At 37.4% G+C, this 15,539-nt stretch overlaps 1 protein-coding gene across 5 annotated transcripts in view; it reads left to right on the top strand.

Moving 5' to 3' along the window:
• The window catches only part of ADCY2 (adenylate cyclase 2), a 232,168-nt gene that overhangs the window by 158,790 nt on the left and 57,839 nt on the right, over positions 1 to 15,539 (top strand). For all 5 annotated transcript variants that reach the window (XM_042806780.1, XM_042806781.1, XM_042806783.1 and 2 more), the window contains 6 exons: positions 307 to 439; positions 768 to 944; positions 2,265 to 2,308; positions 4,911 to 4,991; positions 9,870 to 9,939; positions 12,958 to 13,055. In XM_042806780.1, the coding sequence (XP_042662714.1) occupies positions 307 to 439; positions 768 to 944; positions 2,265 to 2,308; positions 4,911 to 4,991; positions 9,870 to 9,939; positions 12,958 to 13,055 (603 nt within the window). The remainder of the gene's footprint in view (positions 1 to 306; positions 440 to 767; positions 945 to 2,264; positions 2,309 to 4,910; positions 4,992 to 9,869; positions 9,940 to 12,957; positions 13,056 to 15,539) is intronic.

The raw sequence follows: 15,539 nt of genomic DNA, 5'->3' as shown, positions 1-15,539 counted from the left end.
ATGGAGAAGCCTGAACTAATTCTTAGTGCTGTCTTTAGGAAAAAAAAAAAAAAAAAAAAAAAAAAAACAAACAAAAACACCCAGGCACTCGGTGTTTCCTGTGATTTAAGGAGTACTTTTTTTGTGGATGGAAACCTTTAGATTTATGGCCATTAGAAGGTCTAAAAAAAGAGATTAGAGGGGTTGTAAATGAAGTGAGCAGTGTATAAAAAGTATATCCAAAAGCTAGTAGAAAGGTTGATCGGGTTCAAATTATGCTTTGATCGGTATTTGTGATTCTGTCGTTCTTTTAAAATATAATTTCAGCCGTGTTCACATCACCTCAGTCACCTTGGCACATTTGAATGGAGCTTACAAAGTGGAAGATGGGGATGGAGATGTGAGGGACCCATATCTGAAAGAGCATAATGTTAAGACTTACTTTGTAATCAATCCTAAGGTTAGTAGTACTTTTATTTTGTGGCCAGTCGTAGTTATTTTTGAGCAGGACCACTATCTCTTTGTTGAATAATTCACTACCATAAGGTATTGATCAGAGCTATTACTGATGCCTACAAATACACAGTGTTTGCACTGCAAATCTTTCCCGCTCTTCAGAAATAAGTCTCTGATATTTCCCAGCAATATCATTAAGAATTGCAGGTTCTTAGCATCTCCCCATTTTTACGTTCCTAAGCATGCGTCTGTGTGGTACCAGATGATGCGTAACTGCTTCAAAAGGTAATGAACACCAAGGCTGAAACCACCTTTTGTTCTCTGTCACCCAGGGAGAGAAGCGAAGCCCTCAGCACCACATTAGACCTCGGCATACTCTCGATGGAGCCAAAATGAGAGCTTCTGTCCGCATGACCCGGTACCTGGAATCTTGGGGAGCAGCCAAGCCATTTGCACACTTGCATCACAGGGACAGCATGACCACCGAAAATGGCAAGATTAGCACAACAGTAGGGGCCTACTTATGTCGTTTCATACAATTTAGCAATAATTTAAAGGAAAAGGGTGCTCACTGCTAAATACCTGGTTATTTTTGATAGAAGAAGATGCACGCGTTTGTACAGGGCATAAACCCAGTGAAATTGCTGGGTGCTTTTCCACTGGCGTGTGAGTTTTGGATGAGACTGTCAGGAGCCGTGTCTTGCTATAAGTGCATCTCTGAATTATAAGGAGTCGTACTTACTAAAATACGCAATTTGACCCTCTGAGCTTGAGCCCCAGTCACAGCAGGTAGAGGAGGTGCTGCTCACCTCGTGGAAAGACGTTCTGAACGTAAAGCCAGAGTTCAAAGCCTTTGGGAAGGAATACCCGTGATAGAGACGTTCCCTGAGATTTATTGGCTATTTAGCAACGTTCTCCATTTGGAGCGCGGCCAAACCTGGAGCAAGGGCTGTGAAGTCAGAATATCCCTGTGGTACCGGGGGTGGACTGATCAGAAGAGTTCTCTGGGAGCCAGATCTATACTGTAACATCTACTTTTGAAGGTGCACGAACCGCTCCCCAGCCATGGTTGATGGCCTGAGTTTCACAGTACTGTAGTGCAATGTTACAGCTCTTGAACAGAAAAGATTTCATTTTACTTTTGCTAACGCTATTTTACTGCTGTCAGTAAGACTCTGTCAGTCCACAGCTTGTACGTTGCATTATCTTCTACTTCTAAAAAGTGCAAACATGGTAAATTCTAATAGCCTTCAGCACTGGTATTCAGTTTTGCTCTTGTTACATATGAGGACATAGGATTGAGCCACCTAACCCATCTCGTGCAATAAATACAGTGCATCAGAACGTGCGCTGCGATGTGTTCATTACAGAAAGTACACAGCCAGCACTATTAATCACAAAATAAATGTGGCTGTGATGGCTGCTGTTGCTTATCAATGACAAATAATGACCATTGCTTGTATTCGGCCACTCAGGTCTGTTTTTCTCAAAAACATTTAACTTTGTTTTTTGCTGAAACTGGCAGGAGTTTGGGCTACATTAAAACAGTGGTGACTTTGAAGTAGTGACTTTCTAGTAAAGCAAAACATTCTTTGGTTCAGGCTGTTGTAATAGTTATTTAGTGTTTATGATGATAGATTGGTTTGTCTCCAAGTCACTCCATCTTCACTCTTGGCTGGATTTTTCTATTAGGCAATTTTAATCTAATGCTAAAAGTATTTGTACTGGAAACTTTTCTCCTTAATTGATCCTGGTTTTGACACTTTTTACAGCAACTTAATGTTGTCAAAGTCTATTGTAGTTCATAGGTATTCTCTTCTGTTTTTTAGGATGTTCCCATGGGGCAATATCATTTTCAGCGTTGCAGAGAGAGGTAAATTGATTTTTAATAATCACATATTCATATAAAGTCCATATAAATACATATATATTCATATATATACATAAGGCATGCTTTCAAATATTGAGGGGCATTTCTCACCCAGACTATTTTTTTTCACCTGATACCTCTTACGTAGAAAAAGGCTATGGAAACAGGTTTGGCAGACGTGTTACTTATGAATTGTGAATACATTTCCTGCTTACAAATATCATTATTCTGAATTAGTATAAGCATGTTGATGGGCTACTGTTTGTTTTTCCTAACAACCCAATTACTCTTATCAGTGGGGAGAAAATTATATGCAGGAAAATTGAGAGTAGTCACAGAGGGGCAAGAAGAGGGAAGATGGAAAGGGCTGTTAGTAATTTGTGTTACAGCAGCTAATAACATGTACTAAAAGAGACATATATTTTGTTAATTGCTTTGTAGCTACATTCTGTTTTATTATTTCAAAGTCTGTAGTATGTTTGCAGTAATAAACATTCAGAAGGTATTTTATGGTCTTACTGTCGTGCTCCTGCTACACAAAACGTTTGCAAAATCACGGTAGCTTTAAGTTTCCGTTGTCCTGCTTGGTACTTCAGTGACTGGGGCAAGGTGGTGAGAAGTGGAAACGGGGTTGAATGACATCTGTTTAAAAAAGTAGCTTAGCACTGTCAGGAACCTGGAATGGTTCATTTTTATTTTAATGACCTGATAACACTTCAGATAATGTATTTCTTGCAAAATTATAAGTAACATCACAAATTCCATAAAAGTGTTTGAAAGAACCCTTTGAAAATTCGTGGGGTTTTGGTGCCTTTGGTTATGCAGATGAATCATTCTGTCTGTTCCTTGCCCATCTCTCTGCTGGGTAAACGTCTCCTCAACAAATCACAAGTTACTGGAGAACTATACAATTACCTGAAATACTGCTCAGTTCCAGAAGATTAACAGGTTTTGACTGAATATGCATGATATTAATAAAAAAAATGTCTGATTTTAAAACTGAGCATTTATTCTTGGGCAGTATGTCAAAAAGATTTCTATCAGCTTTACGGTAAAAAGAAAGATCATTGGACTGCAGTATTTGCAAATAATGCAACTCCTTAAGATTCTGAGAAGTTCTTGTTTTTGTGTTTCTAAATTCTACTCCAAAAGAGATCCCAAAGGTACCAATACTACCACGTGTCCTGATACAGTATGATGGAAGGTGTTTCTAGAAACCATTACTGTAGTCTAATGTCCATAGTGAGGCATATAACTAGGATTCTAGTTAATCTAGTTAGTCATTTCCATGGGAGAGAGCTGAAATTAAAATAAGCACGTTGAAAATCAGTATTTTATTAGAAGATGGAAATGTGAGGTTTGTAGCCTGATTGTAGGCTTCTGTTTGTGACAGTCTTAGTTCTGACCTAGTTACATGATCATGATAGTCTTATGCTGTTAGGGATCTGCCAAGAGGATTAAGTGTGATTAGGTAGTGTCTCCTCATCTGTCCAGTTATTTCTCCTAGGCAGATTGTTTTTTATGTGAAAAATAGGTTGTAAACACTTTCTTACCTATAGCATTGAATAGTCATGAAGTCAATTGGATTGTTTAAAGTTATTTTAAGTACACTAAAATAATTTCTTTACAAATTTGAATCTGTGACGGGTGGTCAGTTTCAGGCAAGTAACCTGAAAACTTGATACTGAAGAAAATACATGTTACCTTTGACAGAGTCCAATTTGTAGGTTAAGAAATTTTGGTAATCGAAGAGTCAAATTTCAGATCTGACTGTTGACTTCTTACAAAAATTTGTTATTAAGTTAACGTTAGATTTAAGTTTTCAAGAGGTAGAGGAATAATCTAGCCATATTTGCAATATTCCATTTTTAAGGAGAGCGCAACTGCTGAAAGGAGGACTGATGATGTTTGCAGTAACGTATGTTAGCAAAGACAAACCCATTCTGATGGTCCTCTGTTGGGTTCATGCTGAGTCCAGTGAAAAGAAAAGATCATTTTTTTCATTGCAGTTGTGCTATAAGTTATAAATAGAGAAACATGACATATGTTTGAAACTAATTTCGGACTTGGTGCTCACTTTTCTTATTAAAAATAAACTATTTCCAAGAAAAGAAAAGTTAGCAGACTTCTGATGGAGCATATTTATTATGCCTCAGTGCACCAGCACATTAGTTTTCATCACACAATTCTGACAATGTTTTTTTAAAATAACGACAAGAAGCAGGAATGTTTTATGAATTTGAGCATATTCCCATTCTTTTCCATGAATTCATAACACTGTGGAAGACTTTCCTTCAACCAGAATTTGTTGAACTCTCTTGGTTTGTTTTTTTCACTAAAAGTTCTTGTGTTTGTGTTTTAAGCACTCACTAATAGCTAAATTCTAGATTTTGTGTGTGTGTGTGAATCTGTAGCTTATGCTGTTTTTGTTAAGAGCTTATTATGAGGCTCAGTGTGCCTGAAGCCTATAACTGGTATTGCAGCATAAATGTTAAAAAAAATTGATACTATCCTCACAACTTTATGCCAGCTATCACCCCATTGTATAAAGTTAATTAACAGTGTAATGGTTTTGCAAAGTAACTTCCCACATTTTTCGTTTCAGAACAAAATCACAGAAAAGAAGGTTTGAGGAGGAGCTAAACGAGAGGATGATCCAGGCCATTGATGGAATCAATGCTCAAAAGTATGTTTTTATCCTCTGTTGTCTCCTTCCTTCAGCTTTGACGTAAATCTGCAACAGAGGATAGTGTTTACTATTTCTTGCTCCCACATGCACCAGAAGTCTGAAACCAGTGAAGATGTCGCTAAAACTGGCATAGGAATCTCCGCACATTGTGAAGACAGGCTGCACAGTAACATTTTCTACTGCATGGGGTAAAGCAGTACCTGTGAATCATGGTGTGACAGAAGCTTGGGCTTGTCTTGGTCTGCACGCAGAGGGTTTTTTGCTCTGTAACTATTCCTATCTATACACTGATAGCCATAACTCTACAGAATTATATCATCTGAGAGCAGACAAGTAAGACACGAGAAATATCTGGCTTGGGAGTCAGAGTGACATGAAAATTGATGCTTCACAATTGTCACAGAAACATTGCCTCAGAGTTGGAAACTTTCCCTAAAATCATAGCTTAATGTCTCTTTGTTTCAACTGGTTGGTTGATTTCTTAGAGGAGGCTAAGTTTGATGACATGTTGAAATTGTTGGGGGAGGCAACGTGGCATGTGTTTTTTCCTGTGTCCTAGGAAGAACTGGAGGTGGTATTGATGTTCTCTGTTTGCTGGTGAATAGATAAGACTGAGAGAAAAATCAATACCAGTCCAAAATAAATGTTCAGGTTTCTTATACGTATCTGATTAAATAAGGGAATTGCCTTCAAAAATGTAGATAATAATTGTGACAAATTACGTGTTTCCCCCCCTACTTCTGTTACTTAGAATCTTAACAGCTGAGTATTATACCTAATTATTAAATGCTCATATGTCACATTTGGGGTTTTTTTCATCTGATAGTCTTATTAAAAGGTACTTGGCTTTAGGAAAATATTTTTTCAGTAATTATTTATGGAAAAGTGTGTTGATAGTTACAGGTCATGCAAAGAATACAGTGAAAGAGGATAGGTCACGTGACAGGCAAAGTCTTTTGATTATGCTAGGCTTGCTTAAAACAGCGATATAAATATCGGCAGTTTTTATGTCTTTAGGTACACTTGCTCTGATAAGTAGATTGTAAAAATGATGCTTTGATGTCAAAAGTAATGCATCTGTATAAATGTGTTAAAATATTGGTGTGATCATGCTGTTTGTTGCTTTATCTTAGAGTATCCCTGTCCTATCTAATTAGTGCATAAAATTCAGTGAAACTTCAGGATAAAAGACATTCGTGTGATAAACAAGTTTTCTGAAAAAGTTTCAGTGCATTTTGTGAATTACAAGGAGAATTTAAGAAAGATAAGGAATGATCTTCTATAACAGAGAGGCTGAATGCCACCTTCCAAAACTAATTTTCTACCTATTCCTGTATTGATTTGCTGAATGAATCACTTAAACGATATTATTATTATTTGGGCACCCAAGAATAAGTTGTCAAAAGTGCTGGTTCCCCAAATGGCAAGTTGATTCAATAATATTTTAACTATGTCAATGCTAAGCACTCAGAAAAGTTAAGTAAAAGGTTTCCTACATTTAGGACGCAAAAATAATCATGTTTTTGTTTTCTTTATAATTGTATGGGGGTTTTGTGCATCAGTTTTTTTGTCTGTAAAATGAAAATAACTCTTTCAACTAATCCAGTGGAGTGGTTGTGAAGGCAAATCTTTTGCTTTTGTGAATCAAGAAGCAAACCTTCAAGAAAATCAGTGACAAAACTGCTATTTCTAAATGTTTTCTGTGTAAAGTCTGGATTGCATAGTGGATAGGTCTATGGCTGAATGAAGAAAATAAAAGAAGCCCCAAAACTTTATTTGGCATAAAATATGGTATTAAAGTTACCATTCTTTTAACCTTTTTAATTAGAAAGCTACATGAAAATAATTCAAAAGCAAACATTCATTGTACATAGCCAATGTTTCTTCCACCCTGAGCTGTCAGCATGGTGTGACTTTTTTCAACCACATTACGGTTCTTTGCCGTGTGTCATTCTTTGAAAAAAGTAACTGGTTGTAACCAAATGGACATAATACGTGAGTCTTTGGATTTGTATGCCCGTGTGTTCAACAACCAGTAACTGGAAGATAAGGGAGTGTAGAGTCTGGGTCTTCTTGGTTGAAGACAAAGCCGTAGTGCAAATTAATCCGTTTTTAAACACTGTAAAATAGCGTGTTACATACCGAAATGGTACCTCGGGTTTTTAAAGCGTAGCGTTTTCCCCGGGCTTGCTCCCTGGCTGCTCCCAGCTGGCTCCCCAGCTAGCTCCGCTGTCCGCCAGCAGCCCTGCCCAGCGCCGCCTGCGCGCGGGCAGTAGCTCCAGGCGTCTGCGTTCGCTTCCTTCCTCGGGAGTGCAGGTGACACTGTGGCGTCTGAAAAGCAGCCCGCGGGCCTTACGGCGTGATTCAGGCGGTAGATTTAGTTGGCAGTGCTCCTTACAAAATTGCACGAGGAAAGTTACAACCTGTTTGCTCACCGCTGTTCCGTTAGAGCACTACGATAAAAGATACGTAAATACAGATTCTCAAGAGTGAGTGAGGAACAGTGAGCTTCTGTCTCTCGGATGAATGCCTTGGCCATTAGGCTGTACTGTCACACTTCCTCCGCGTTTCTTTTCCCCGTGCCTTGAGCAAAGTTCTGTTGGCTGCAAAGTGCCTGTCCTGCACAGGAGGCGGAGGAGCAGCTCTGGCTGTCCCACCCTCAACCTTGGTGCTTAGGGGACTCCTGTAGGACATGTGATGGATGAATAGCAATTGCTAGCTAAATACATGCCTAGAGGGAGCTAAACTAAAGTTATTTGCTCTTTGATGAGTAGGTCACTATGTTAGAGACACACGATTTCCTCTCTTTTTTTCTTTAAGTGACGGTGGCTGCTATGTTCTGTGCGTAATTCCTTGTACACTGCCAGTCAACGCAGGCCCTGCCAAACCACACGACTCTGGATGCAGGCAGAATTCATCCGTCTGTCTGTGTTCCTTGAATTGCAAAAGAATTTAAACAGAAATTTGGTACCTAGCTTCCCAGGAGGCATGTTCCCATCTACTTGCAGACACTTCAGTAACTTTTAGGCTCATTGGAGTCAGGCTGTAGGCAAAATTTTTCAGCCCTTGTCTCTGTGCCAAAGGTATGTGATTTTGTGCTCCCTCTTCTGTACTTACTCTCAGTTCCAGTTGTCTGTATTATACTGTTTCCCTCATCTCAGACCTCTCAGCACCTGCTGCCTAAAACCAGTATAGTTTTTTTCCTGAGCTTTAAAGTAAAACTGAAAACTCCAGAAAATACGAACTTGTAATGTGGAGTATTGAGGCAGCATTTGCTCTATATGGCACTGATTTCATGTGCAGTCAAGTGTGTAGAGACCAAATTAGGACCTTGGGAGCAGATGTGCAGACAGAAATTTTTAGAAGTGTGGTAATTAAATCGGTCACTAAGAAAATCCATACCAAAAAAAAAAAAAAAAGTTAAAAATTTGGAGAAGAGGGTTACTTTTTGTTCAGTTTTTATAACTGTTCAATTTTTATAACTAAATGGAATAAGAGTTGCATTTAATTTTTACAGTTTACCAAAAATGTTCCTCAAACTGAATGTTTTCTCCAGTAGACTACAGCTGGGCCCAAACAGAATCATGTGATCTGTACAGCAGCCTATCACGTTGTCTCTTCTCAGAATCCTGTGATGAGATGTAGATATGAGCCATTGCAGAGCAATCTGGGAAATCTGTTTTTGAATTGAGCATATCTAGAACTGAATAAGTTTTCATCCCCTTTTTATGATGAAACTGATTGCACAGGAACAGGGACAGTCTCCCAGGCAAGGAAACAGATATTTCAGATTTCACAAATCAAAGATAATAGCTTACACTCCACTTTGTCCACTCCTGTTCCCCCAGGACCTTAATTTAGGATGTATTCCACTGTGGTTCATTGCTGTTACTTACTTGCATTGCAGTCTGTCAGTTGAGACATCCCCTTTTATTTAGAAGTCATTAGCTACACACTTAGAGCCTAATTTAAAGTTATTGCTGGAAAGGTCACAAAAAAGTCTCAAGCCCTGCTATTATTGTTCAAGCTCAAATATTGCATGTTCACAGAAGTAGTCTGCTTAAATATTTTTTTCAAATTCATCTAGTCCCCTTGAGGTGCAAGCAACCTAACCCTCTTGAAATTTAAATATTCTGTTTCTTCTTAAGTGTCCATTAAAATAAATGTAGACTTTCATATTAGAACATTTCATTTTGTAAAAGGTATGTCAAGCTTTTGTCAAGATTCACTTCTTTTAAAATAGATTTGTCATTTCACTGCAAGTACTTATTCTGTTTTGTATTTCTCATCTTTAAGCAGGGAAGAAGATTTATAATCAGTAAAAAGATCAAAATCTACCTCTAGATTACGGGGTCATGGTCAAGAGACTAATGCAGCTCAGAGACAAAATCCCTCCACCTCTTTTAGTAATGTTTTTACATTCTCATTTGGAATAGGAATTCATAAAGTGTAATTTACCTGCCACTCTGGTATGCGGTAACAGTGCACTTCTTACAGGACCTTGTGAAGGACTGTTTTTATCTCAGATTCTCTTCTGTGCACTGGATATGCTACAGTATTTTGGACATGAGTGGAATATCAGTGTCAGAATTACATCACTTAAATCTCTGTCTTGATGGTCCTTAGGAATGATTGACAGAAAAAAAATGGTTCGTCTGAGCTTTTGTTTCATGTGTATGTTAGCAATAGATGTCAAAAGGGAGATGGGATTTGTAGTTTCTGCTTTTAGTGCCAGTGCAGTTCTCCATATACATTGCAACACACAAGAACTTGCTTTATTCAAAGTGATTTTCTTATTTTACTATATTTCATTAATATAAAAAGACAGGACTATTTTATTCTTATGTCAATTATAATGTTCCTTTTCTCTTTTAGGCAGTGGCTTAAATCTGAAGACATTCAAAGAATATCACTGCTTTTCTATAATAAGACTCTGGAAAAAGAAGTAAGTTATTTTCACTGCAAATTCATGGTTGATTCCTTCTTTTCCTTGTCCTAAGTGGGGCTTGTATCTCTTGCTTTTATAACACAGAGCCATAGCCACAGCACTTGTCCTGCAGGGAAAAGTGTGATAACCTTACAATAGTATTTTATCTTATTTACAGAAATGTTTTTATTAATGTGATGTCTGAGACTGGTTTCCTGTTTGTAGGGCTCTGCAGTTCACTTGAATTTCTTGAAATTTTGATAGTCTTGCAGAAGTGGGAGGTGGTTTGATAGTCCAAATTTGATGTAACTGGAGCAAAAAATTTCTAAGTTCCATCACTTACATCCTCAACAGACATTTATCAAACTCCTCTGTTTTTTTTTCTTTTGCCATGTCTCAAAGACTGCACCTGTAATAATGGTAGTCTTGTAATGAGACAATTTGTTCATTAGTTTTCTCCAAATGCACCTGATGATCACAATCATTTCAGGGAAACAATACTGTAAGTGTTCTTAAAAAAAAAAAAAAAAGGAAGCATAGCTGTCTTCAGTGCAACACGCTGGATGTTCTTCTGACTAATACGTGTGATAAAACACATGTGAGACATGTACATACAGGTGGAGTAAATAATATTGTTTCTAGTCCTTGGAGTGATGATCAGAATGGAAGATTCCTCCCTTTTAGGTGACTGGCATGACTAGAATGTTAGGCCTTTTCTTTGGTTTATGGCCTTGTAGAGCTTACGTGTATTCCTACATGCTGGCACAGCTTCAGCAGGAAGACTGGAGAGTTGCTTTCTGCTTTCACATGAGCACAGGGCAGCGGGTAACTGAGCAGTGCTGCTGTCCTGCAGGGAGGTCGGAGGGAGGTTTGACCACAACTGTCTGTATGAGTGAGCCTGACAAGAACGGGGTGGAAGAAGTTATTACCATATTGTTGTGTTCATGCCGTACAGCGTAGGTGCAAGTATCCTCTGGGTCCCATGTGGTGGTCGTATACGTATTTATTTGTTTTTGTAGATACCTTTCGGTTCAAAGCAGCTGAAATAATTTTCAGATTCTTTCACAGCTCAGCAGAACAATGTTCTTAAGGCCAGCTGCGAAACGCAGGTGTTGCACGCCCTTGGCCGCGCGTTCGGGTGGAAGAAGTTGCAGGGCTCGGTGAGACCGGGAGATAGCTAAGAGAGAAGAAGCTGGACCTGGTGTGGTCTCATCCATAGTGTTTCAGGTGTACACTGAGTGGATCAGTGATGTGGAGGAATGCGCCTAGGAGCACATTCAGATTTTCAAGTGGGTGGTGCTAACTGATAAGTGCTGGAAGAGAACTTGAGAGAAAACCATCATATGTGCACTTGGGACAATCAGGGAATCGTGACTCTGGAGAAAATTGGGGAAATAAGTTACTTGGCTGCATAGATGCTCCCTGTAGGAGTCTAATCTCTTTTAGACTGTAAAGTGCTATGGAATGGCAAAGAACTAATTGTTTCTTTTGCGTTTGACTTTTTAATATCTTCCTTCACTGCCTTTAAATGACTCACCAGTCCAGTCTTGACTTTAAAGAGCTCAGTAAGAACCCTGCTTTTGATTTAAACAGGGGCTTTTTAGGCCCTGTAGGACCTAAAAGTACAGCAAGGTAATAAAATAATTATTTAACCTAAAAACTGAGTTGCCTGACTTTGTTGGGAAATGTCTGGAGCAGTATGAAACACAGAGATGAATTTACAAGTGGGTTGGAATTTTTTGCGATTTTAACAGCAGCTCAGGGTCCAAAATTGTTGGACAAGACCATGAAGAAACTACAAACGTATTCAACAGATTAAAGAACAAAACTTGCTGCAAATGCACCTACTGATCAAAACCATACTTGTGCCTTGACATTCAGTTAGGTATGTGATAAGGATTGCTTTTAATTTGTCATACAATTCGAAAGGGAAAAAAAGCTGTTGGGTTGCTAACCTCAAGTTCTGCCTGTGCGTGCAAAGTTTGGTGCATCAGTTTGGGGGTCAGAACTTGGCACCAAGCACAACGACACAGCTGTGTGCTTGCAGGTAGAAAGCACAGCTCACCCACTTTCCGTTTTATGAAGTTTGCATTTTGAGCACTTTGTGAAAAGAAGGCTTGGTACGGTTTCTTCTAATAATCAAACCTTAAACTCTTACCCTTTGAAAAAAACTTCAACAGGGTAAGAGACTTTAATAGGCCCAGTACTTAGGTCATTTCTCTTTAAGTTCTTAATTGGTTTCGATCTAGATATATGTATCTGAAATAGCAGAACAACTCTGATAAATACTTCATTGCTTAATTCTTATGTCTCTAGACAGGCTAATTAGAGATTCATAAAAAGATTTTTTTTTTTATGACAAAACAGATCAAACTGACTCTCTCCTAAGAATATGAAGTGTTTAGTAGTGTCAGTGGACATATGAGGCCTTTTAATACAGACACAAAATATTTTAATTGAAGTAATAATGTAGCCCTAGTAAATATCAGTATGATTGCTAGCTGTGCAGTTGGAAATAGAACGTTTATAGACATCTGTAGTGCAGTTTACATTTTGCTGGTTTGTGTGCTCAGAAGTTTCCTGTCTAAATGGCTGTTACTTTTTTTTTTATAACTGTTTCAGCCCGTTTATTATTTATTAATAATTGAAAATCAATTTGAGGAATTAATGACTAAGAAACTTGGAATCAGCTGAGTGGTTGGCCATTCCTAAAAATATTTTAAATAAATGCTTTCACCTTTTTTTTTTTTTTTTTAATTAAACTTTTTTTATGAATTTGGGATAGTCCTGTTCTCCAGAGGCACAAGGCAAAAGCATTTGACATATCTACTTAATCTGTTCTTCAAGAAGTAAGATGATTCAATACTATGCCTGATAATCCCTAACCCTATGTAAGTGCATGTGGAAGTCATTGAACAACAGGAAATTTACTGTTGCTAAAGTCTGCCTGTACATATCTGCATCTTTAAGCTGAAATTTCAGTTGGGTGCTTCGAAAATTGTGGTTTTAACATTTGCCTTTTTTTTTTTCTTCTAGTACCGAGCAACTACTCTGCCTGCATTTAAGTATTATGTGACTTGTGCCTGTCTCATATTCTTCTGCATTTTTGTTGTGCAGATTCTGGTGTTGCCAAAGTAAGTGGTATTTGACATGTACTCACTCATTCCTATATATATTTGCTCATTAATGTAAAAAAATAAAAATCTGTAAGCGAAAAAATTTTGGAATTGCTAGATTACAGAGGTCAATTCATGGAAATTAAATTGAACAGAGAAGATTGGAGATTTCAGCCCATTTTCAGTTATGCTTGTTTCTAATTGTAAACACTGTCAATAGTGTGGTGCCAAGCGTTAGTATCAATTCTTCATTCATTTTAGTTCTTCTCTTTGCATTTAAAAATGTGTGATGATGACAGGAATTAAATTCATATGTGTAAAAAAAAAAAAAGTAATATAAGCTGTAAGTTTGTGCAACTAAAATTATATGCAAGATAAGCGTGAGAATTGGACATTGATGTGGGACAAAATGAATTGAAGAATTGGGACTGTGATAAATATAATTTAACATTACTGTGATAATACTGCTCTGTTCAGCATGCAAACAGAGTATTACGATTCATAAAATGTCTCTTTTTAAAACTAATTTTAAAATAATCAATTGCTGGAATAATTATTTTTATCAGAATTTATATATTATGAGCTAATTTATATTTGTGTATGTAGATCAGCTATCTTTCTATCTGTGCATATTCTGGAAAGGCTGAGAAAACTGAAAGACAGTTCCAATGAAGAATATTTTTTTTAGACTTCTTAAAATGAAATTTTGCTGTTGATTGTTTACATAGTGGAAAGTTGGTATTTGTTTTGCAGCGATTGTTTGCAAAGCCAACACTGTATATTCCCTGTGGTACAGCATTTCTCCACTCACAGTCTCTTCTCTGGTGCAGCGCTTTCAGGAGTAGCATTTATAACCTCAGTTGATTGATTGCTCTTGTCCTGTAGTACTTACTTATATTTTAATTCAGAGACAGAAGGAACTTTTAGGTCATTATAAATTGACTTTCTATGGTACAGACTTGTTTTGCAACATGTATAAAGTTTTATGGACTTCTGTTCAGATGTTACAGCACTTTCTTTGCAAAGGGTTTCCCAGCTGGTGTCGCACCCAGAGACACAAAGGGACACTCTTCCCAGAGTTCAGCAGCATCCTGCACATGGTTCAGCCTGACTTTAGGCGTTACTCTCGCAAAATATGAAGCTAAGATGCATGACTAATTTTATTTGTCATTTTGCGTAACGAATATATTTTACAAGCTCATACTGTATTTTGATTAGTACAGGAATTAATTCAGGGAAGTTCATGGTTTGTGATATGCCAAAAACCAAACTTGGATCTAATCAGTCCCCTCCAGCAGTATGATTTATGAATCTGTTTTAATGTTTTTATTTCAGTCATGGAAATGAATCCAGATTTATCGCCTATCATACATGCACTAAGATGCTAATTTTGCCATATCCTTATTATGCCTTTTAAACCAATTGTGTAGCTCATTAAAATATAGCAGATACTTGAAATTAGTGAGCTCCTGGGAGTTGTATTCAATTAAGAAGTGTCCTCCAACTTGTCAAAGTATATGCTGATATTACGTGATCTCTTTCTAACATCAGAGCAAAAGATATGTATGATTTATCATTTTCATTACCAAAATGTAAATTATCTTTTAGACCTTTTATAAGGCTGCATATTAAATTGTAAAAGCAAGAGTATAGAATCAGGTATTGCCAACATGAATGATATTCAGCTTCAGTGGGTCTGTGGATTAATTTAAGGGATGCAAAAATGGAAGACGGAAAGACAAGGTATTATACAGGCATCTGCATCTTTGCTGGAAAACTGGGTGCATTGCAAATTAAAAAAAAAAATGTTGAAAAATCACCAGTGTATGTAGTCATCACAAGTGTAGCTTAAATTGAACATACTCCAGCGCTGCAAATGTTATGTCCTTCCAGCAAAAAATAAATTAATACAATATACATAAATCATAGTTTAGTGTAAAATTCCATCTAGCCTTTTTGTTTTCTTCCAAAAATTCTACAGGATTTTTAAATGGTGATCTAATGAAGACAGGGAGATAAGCTACGTCTGTCATTAGGTTTTATTGATTCACTATTCCAATAATCTGCTTTTGCAGCAGTGTAATATCATTGATTTCTGTGCAGGCACACCACCTGCTGCTTTGAAGTAGATTTGGAGATACATGATGGTCAGTAACATCCAGCAAGTAATAAGCAATATCTCCAAGATCACAAGACATTTATTTCAAGGCTGAAATAATTTATTCATGTTTTAATTTTCCTGGGGTCAATAAACTGGTGTGGTGTTTTCATAATAAACTTTACAGAAAGTGGTAAACGTAAGCTTAATAAAGTAAACAGTATCTTGGTGTGAAGTGTGTCATGAGGAGTAGGTCTTTATTGTGCCATTAAAATGAGAGCAAACCTTGATCATTACGTTTCCTTGGAACAGGCCATCAGTGGCTCTCTAGCAGTTTACCAAGTGACAGAAATACGCCCAGTAGTTCATGACAATCCTACATTCTTTATTTAGGGAAACAGTCA

The sequence above is a fragment of the Tyto alba genome, unplaced genomic scaffold (assembly GCF_018691265.1).
Source record: "Tyto alba isolate M040663 unplaced genomic scaffold, T.alba_DEE_v4.0 Super-Scaffold_48, whole genome shotgun sequence".
In the NCBI taxonomy this organism is placed as follows: domain Eukaryota; kingdom Metazoa; phylum Chordata; class Aves; order Strigiformes; family Tytonidae; genus Tyto; species Tyto alba.
This window is presented reverse-complemented; position numbering and strand designations above follow the sequence as displayed.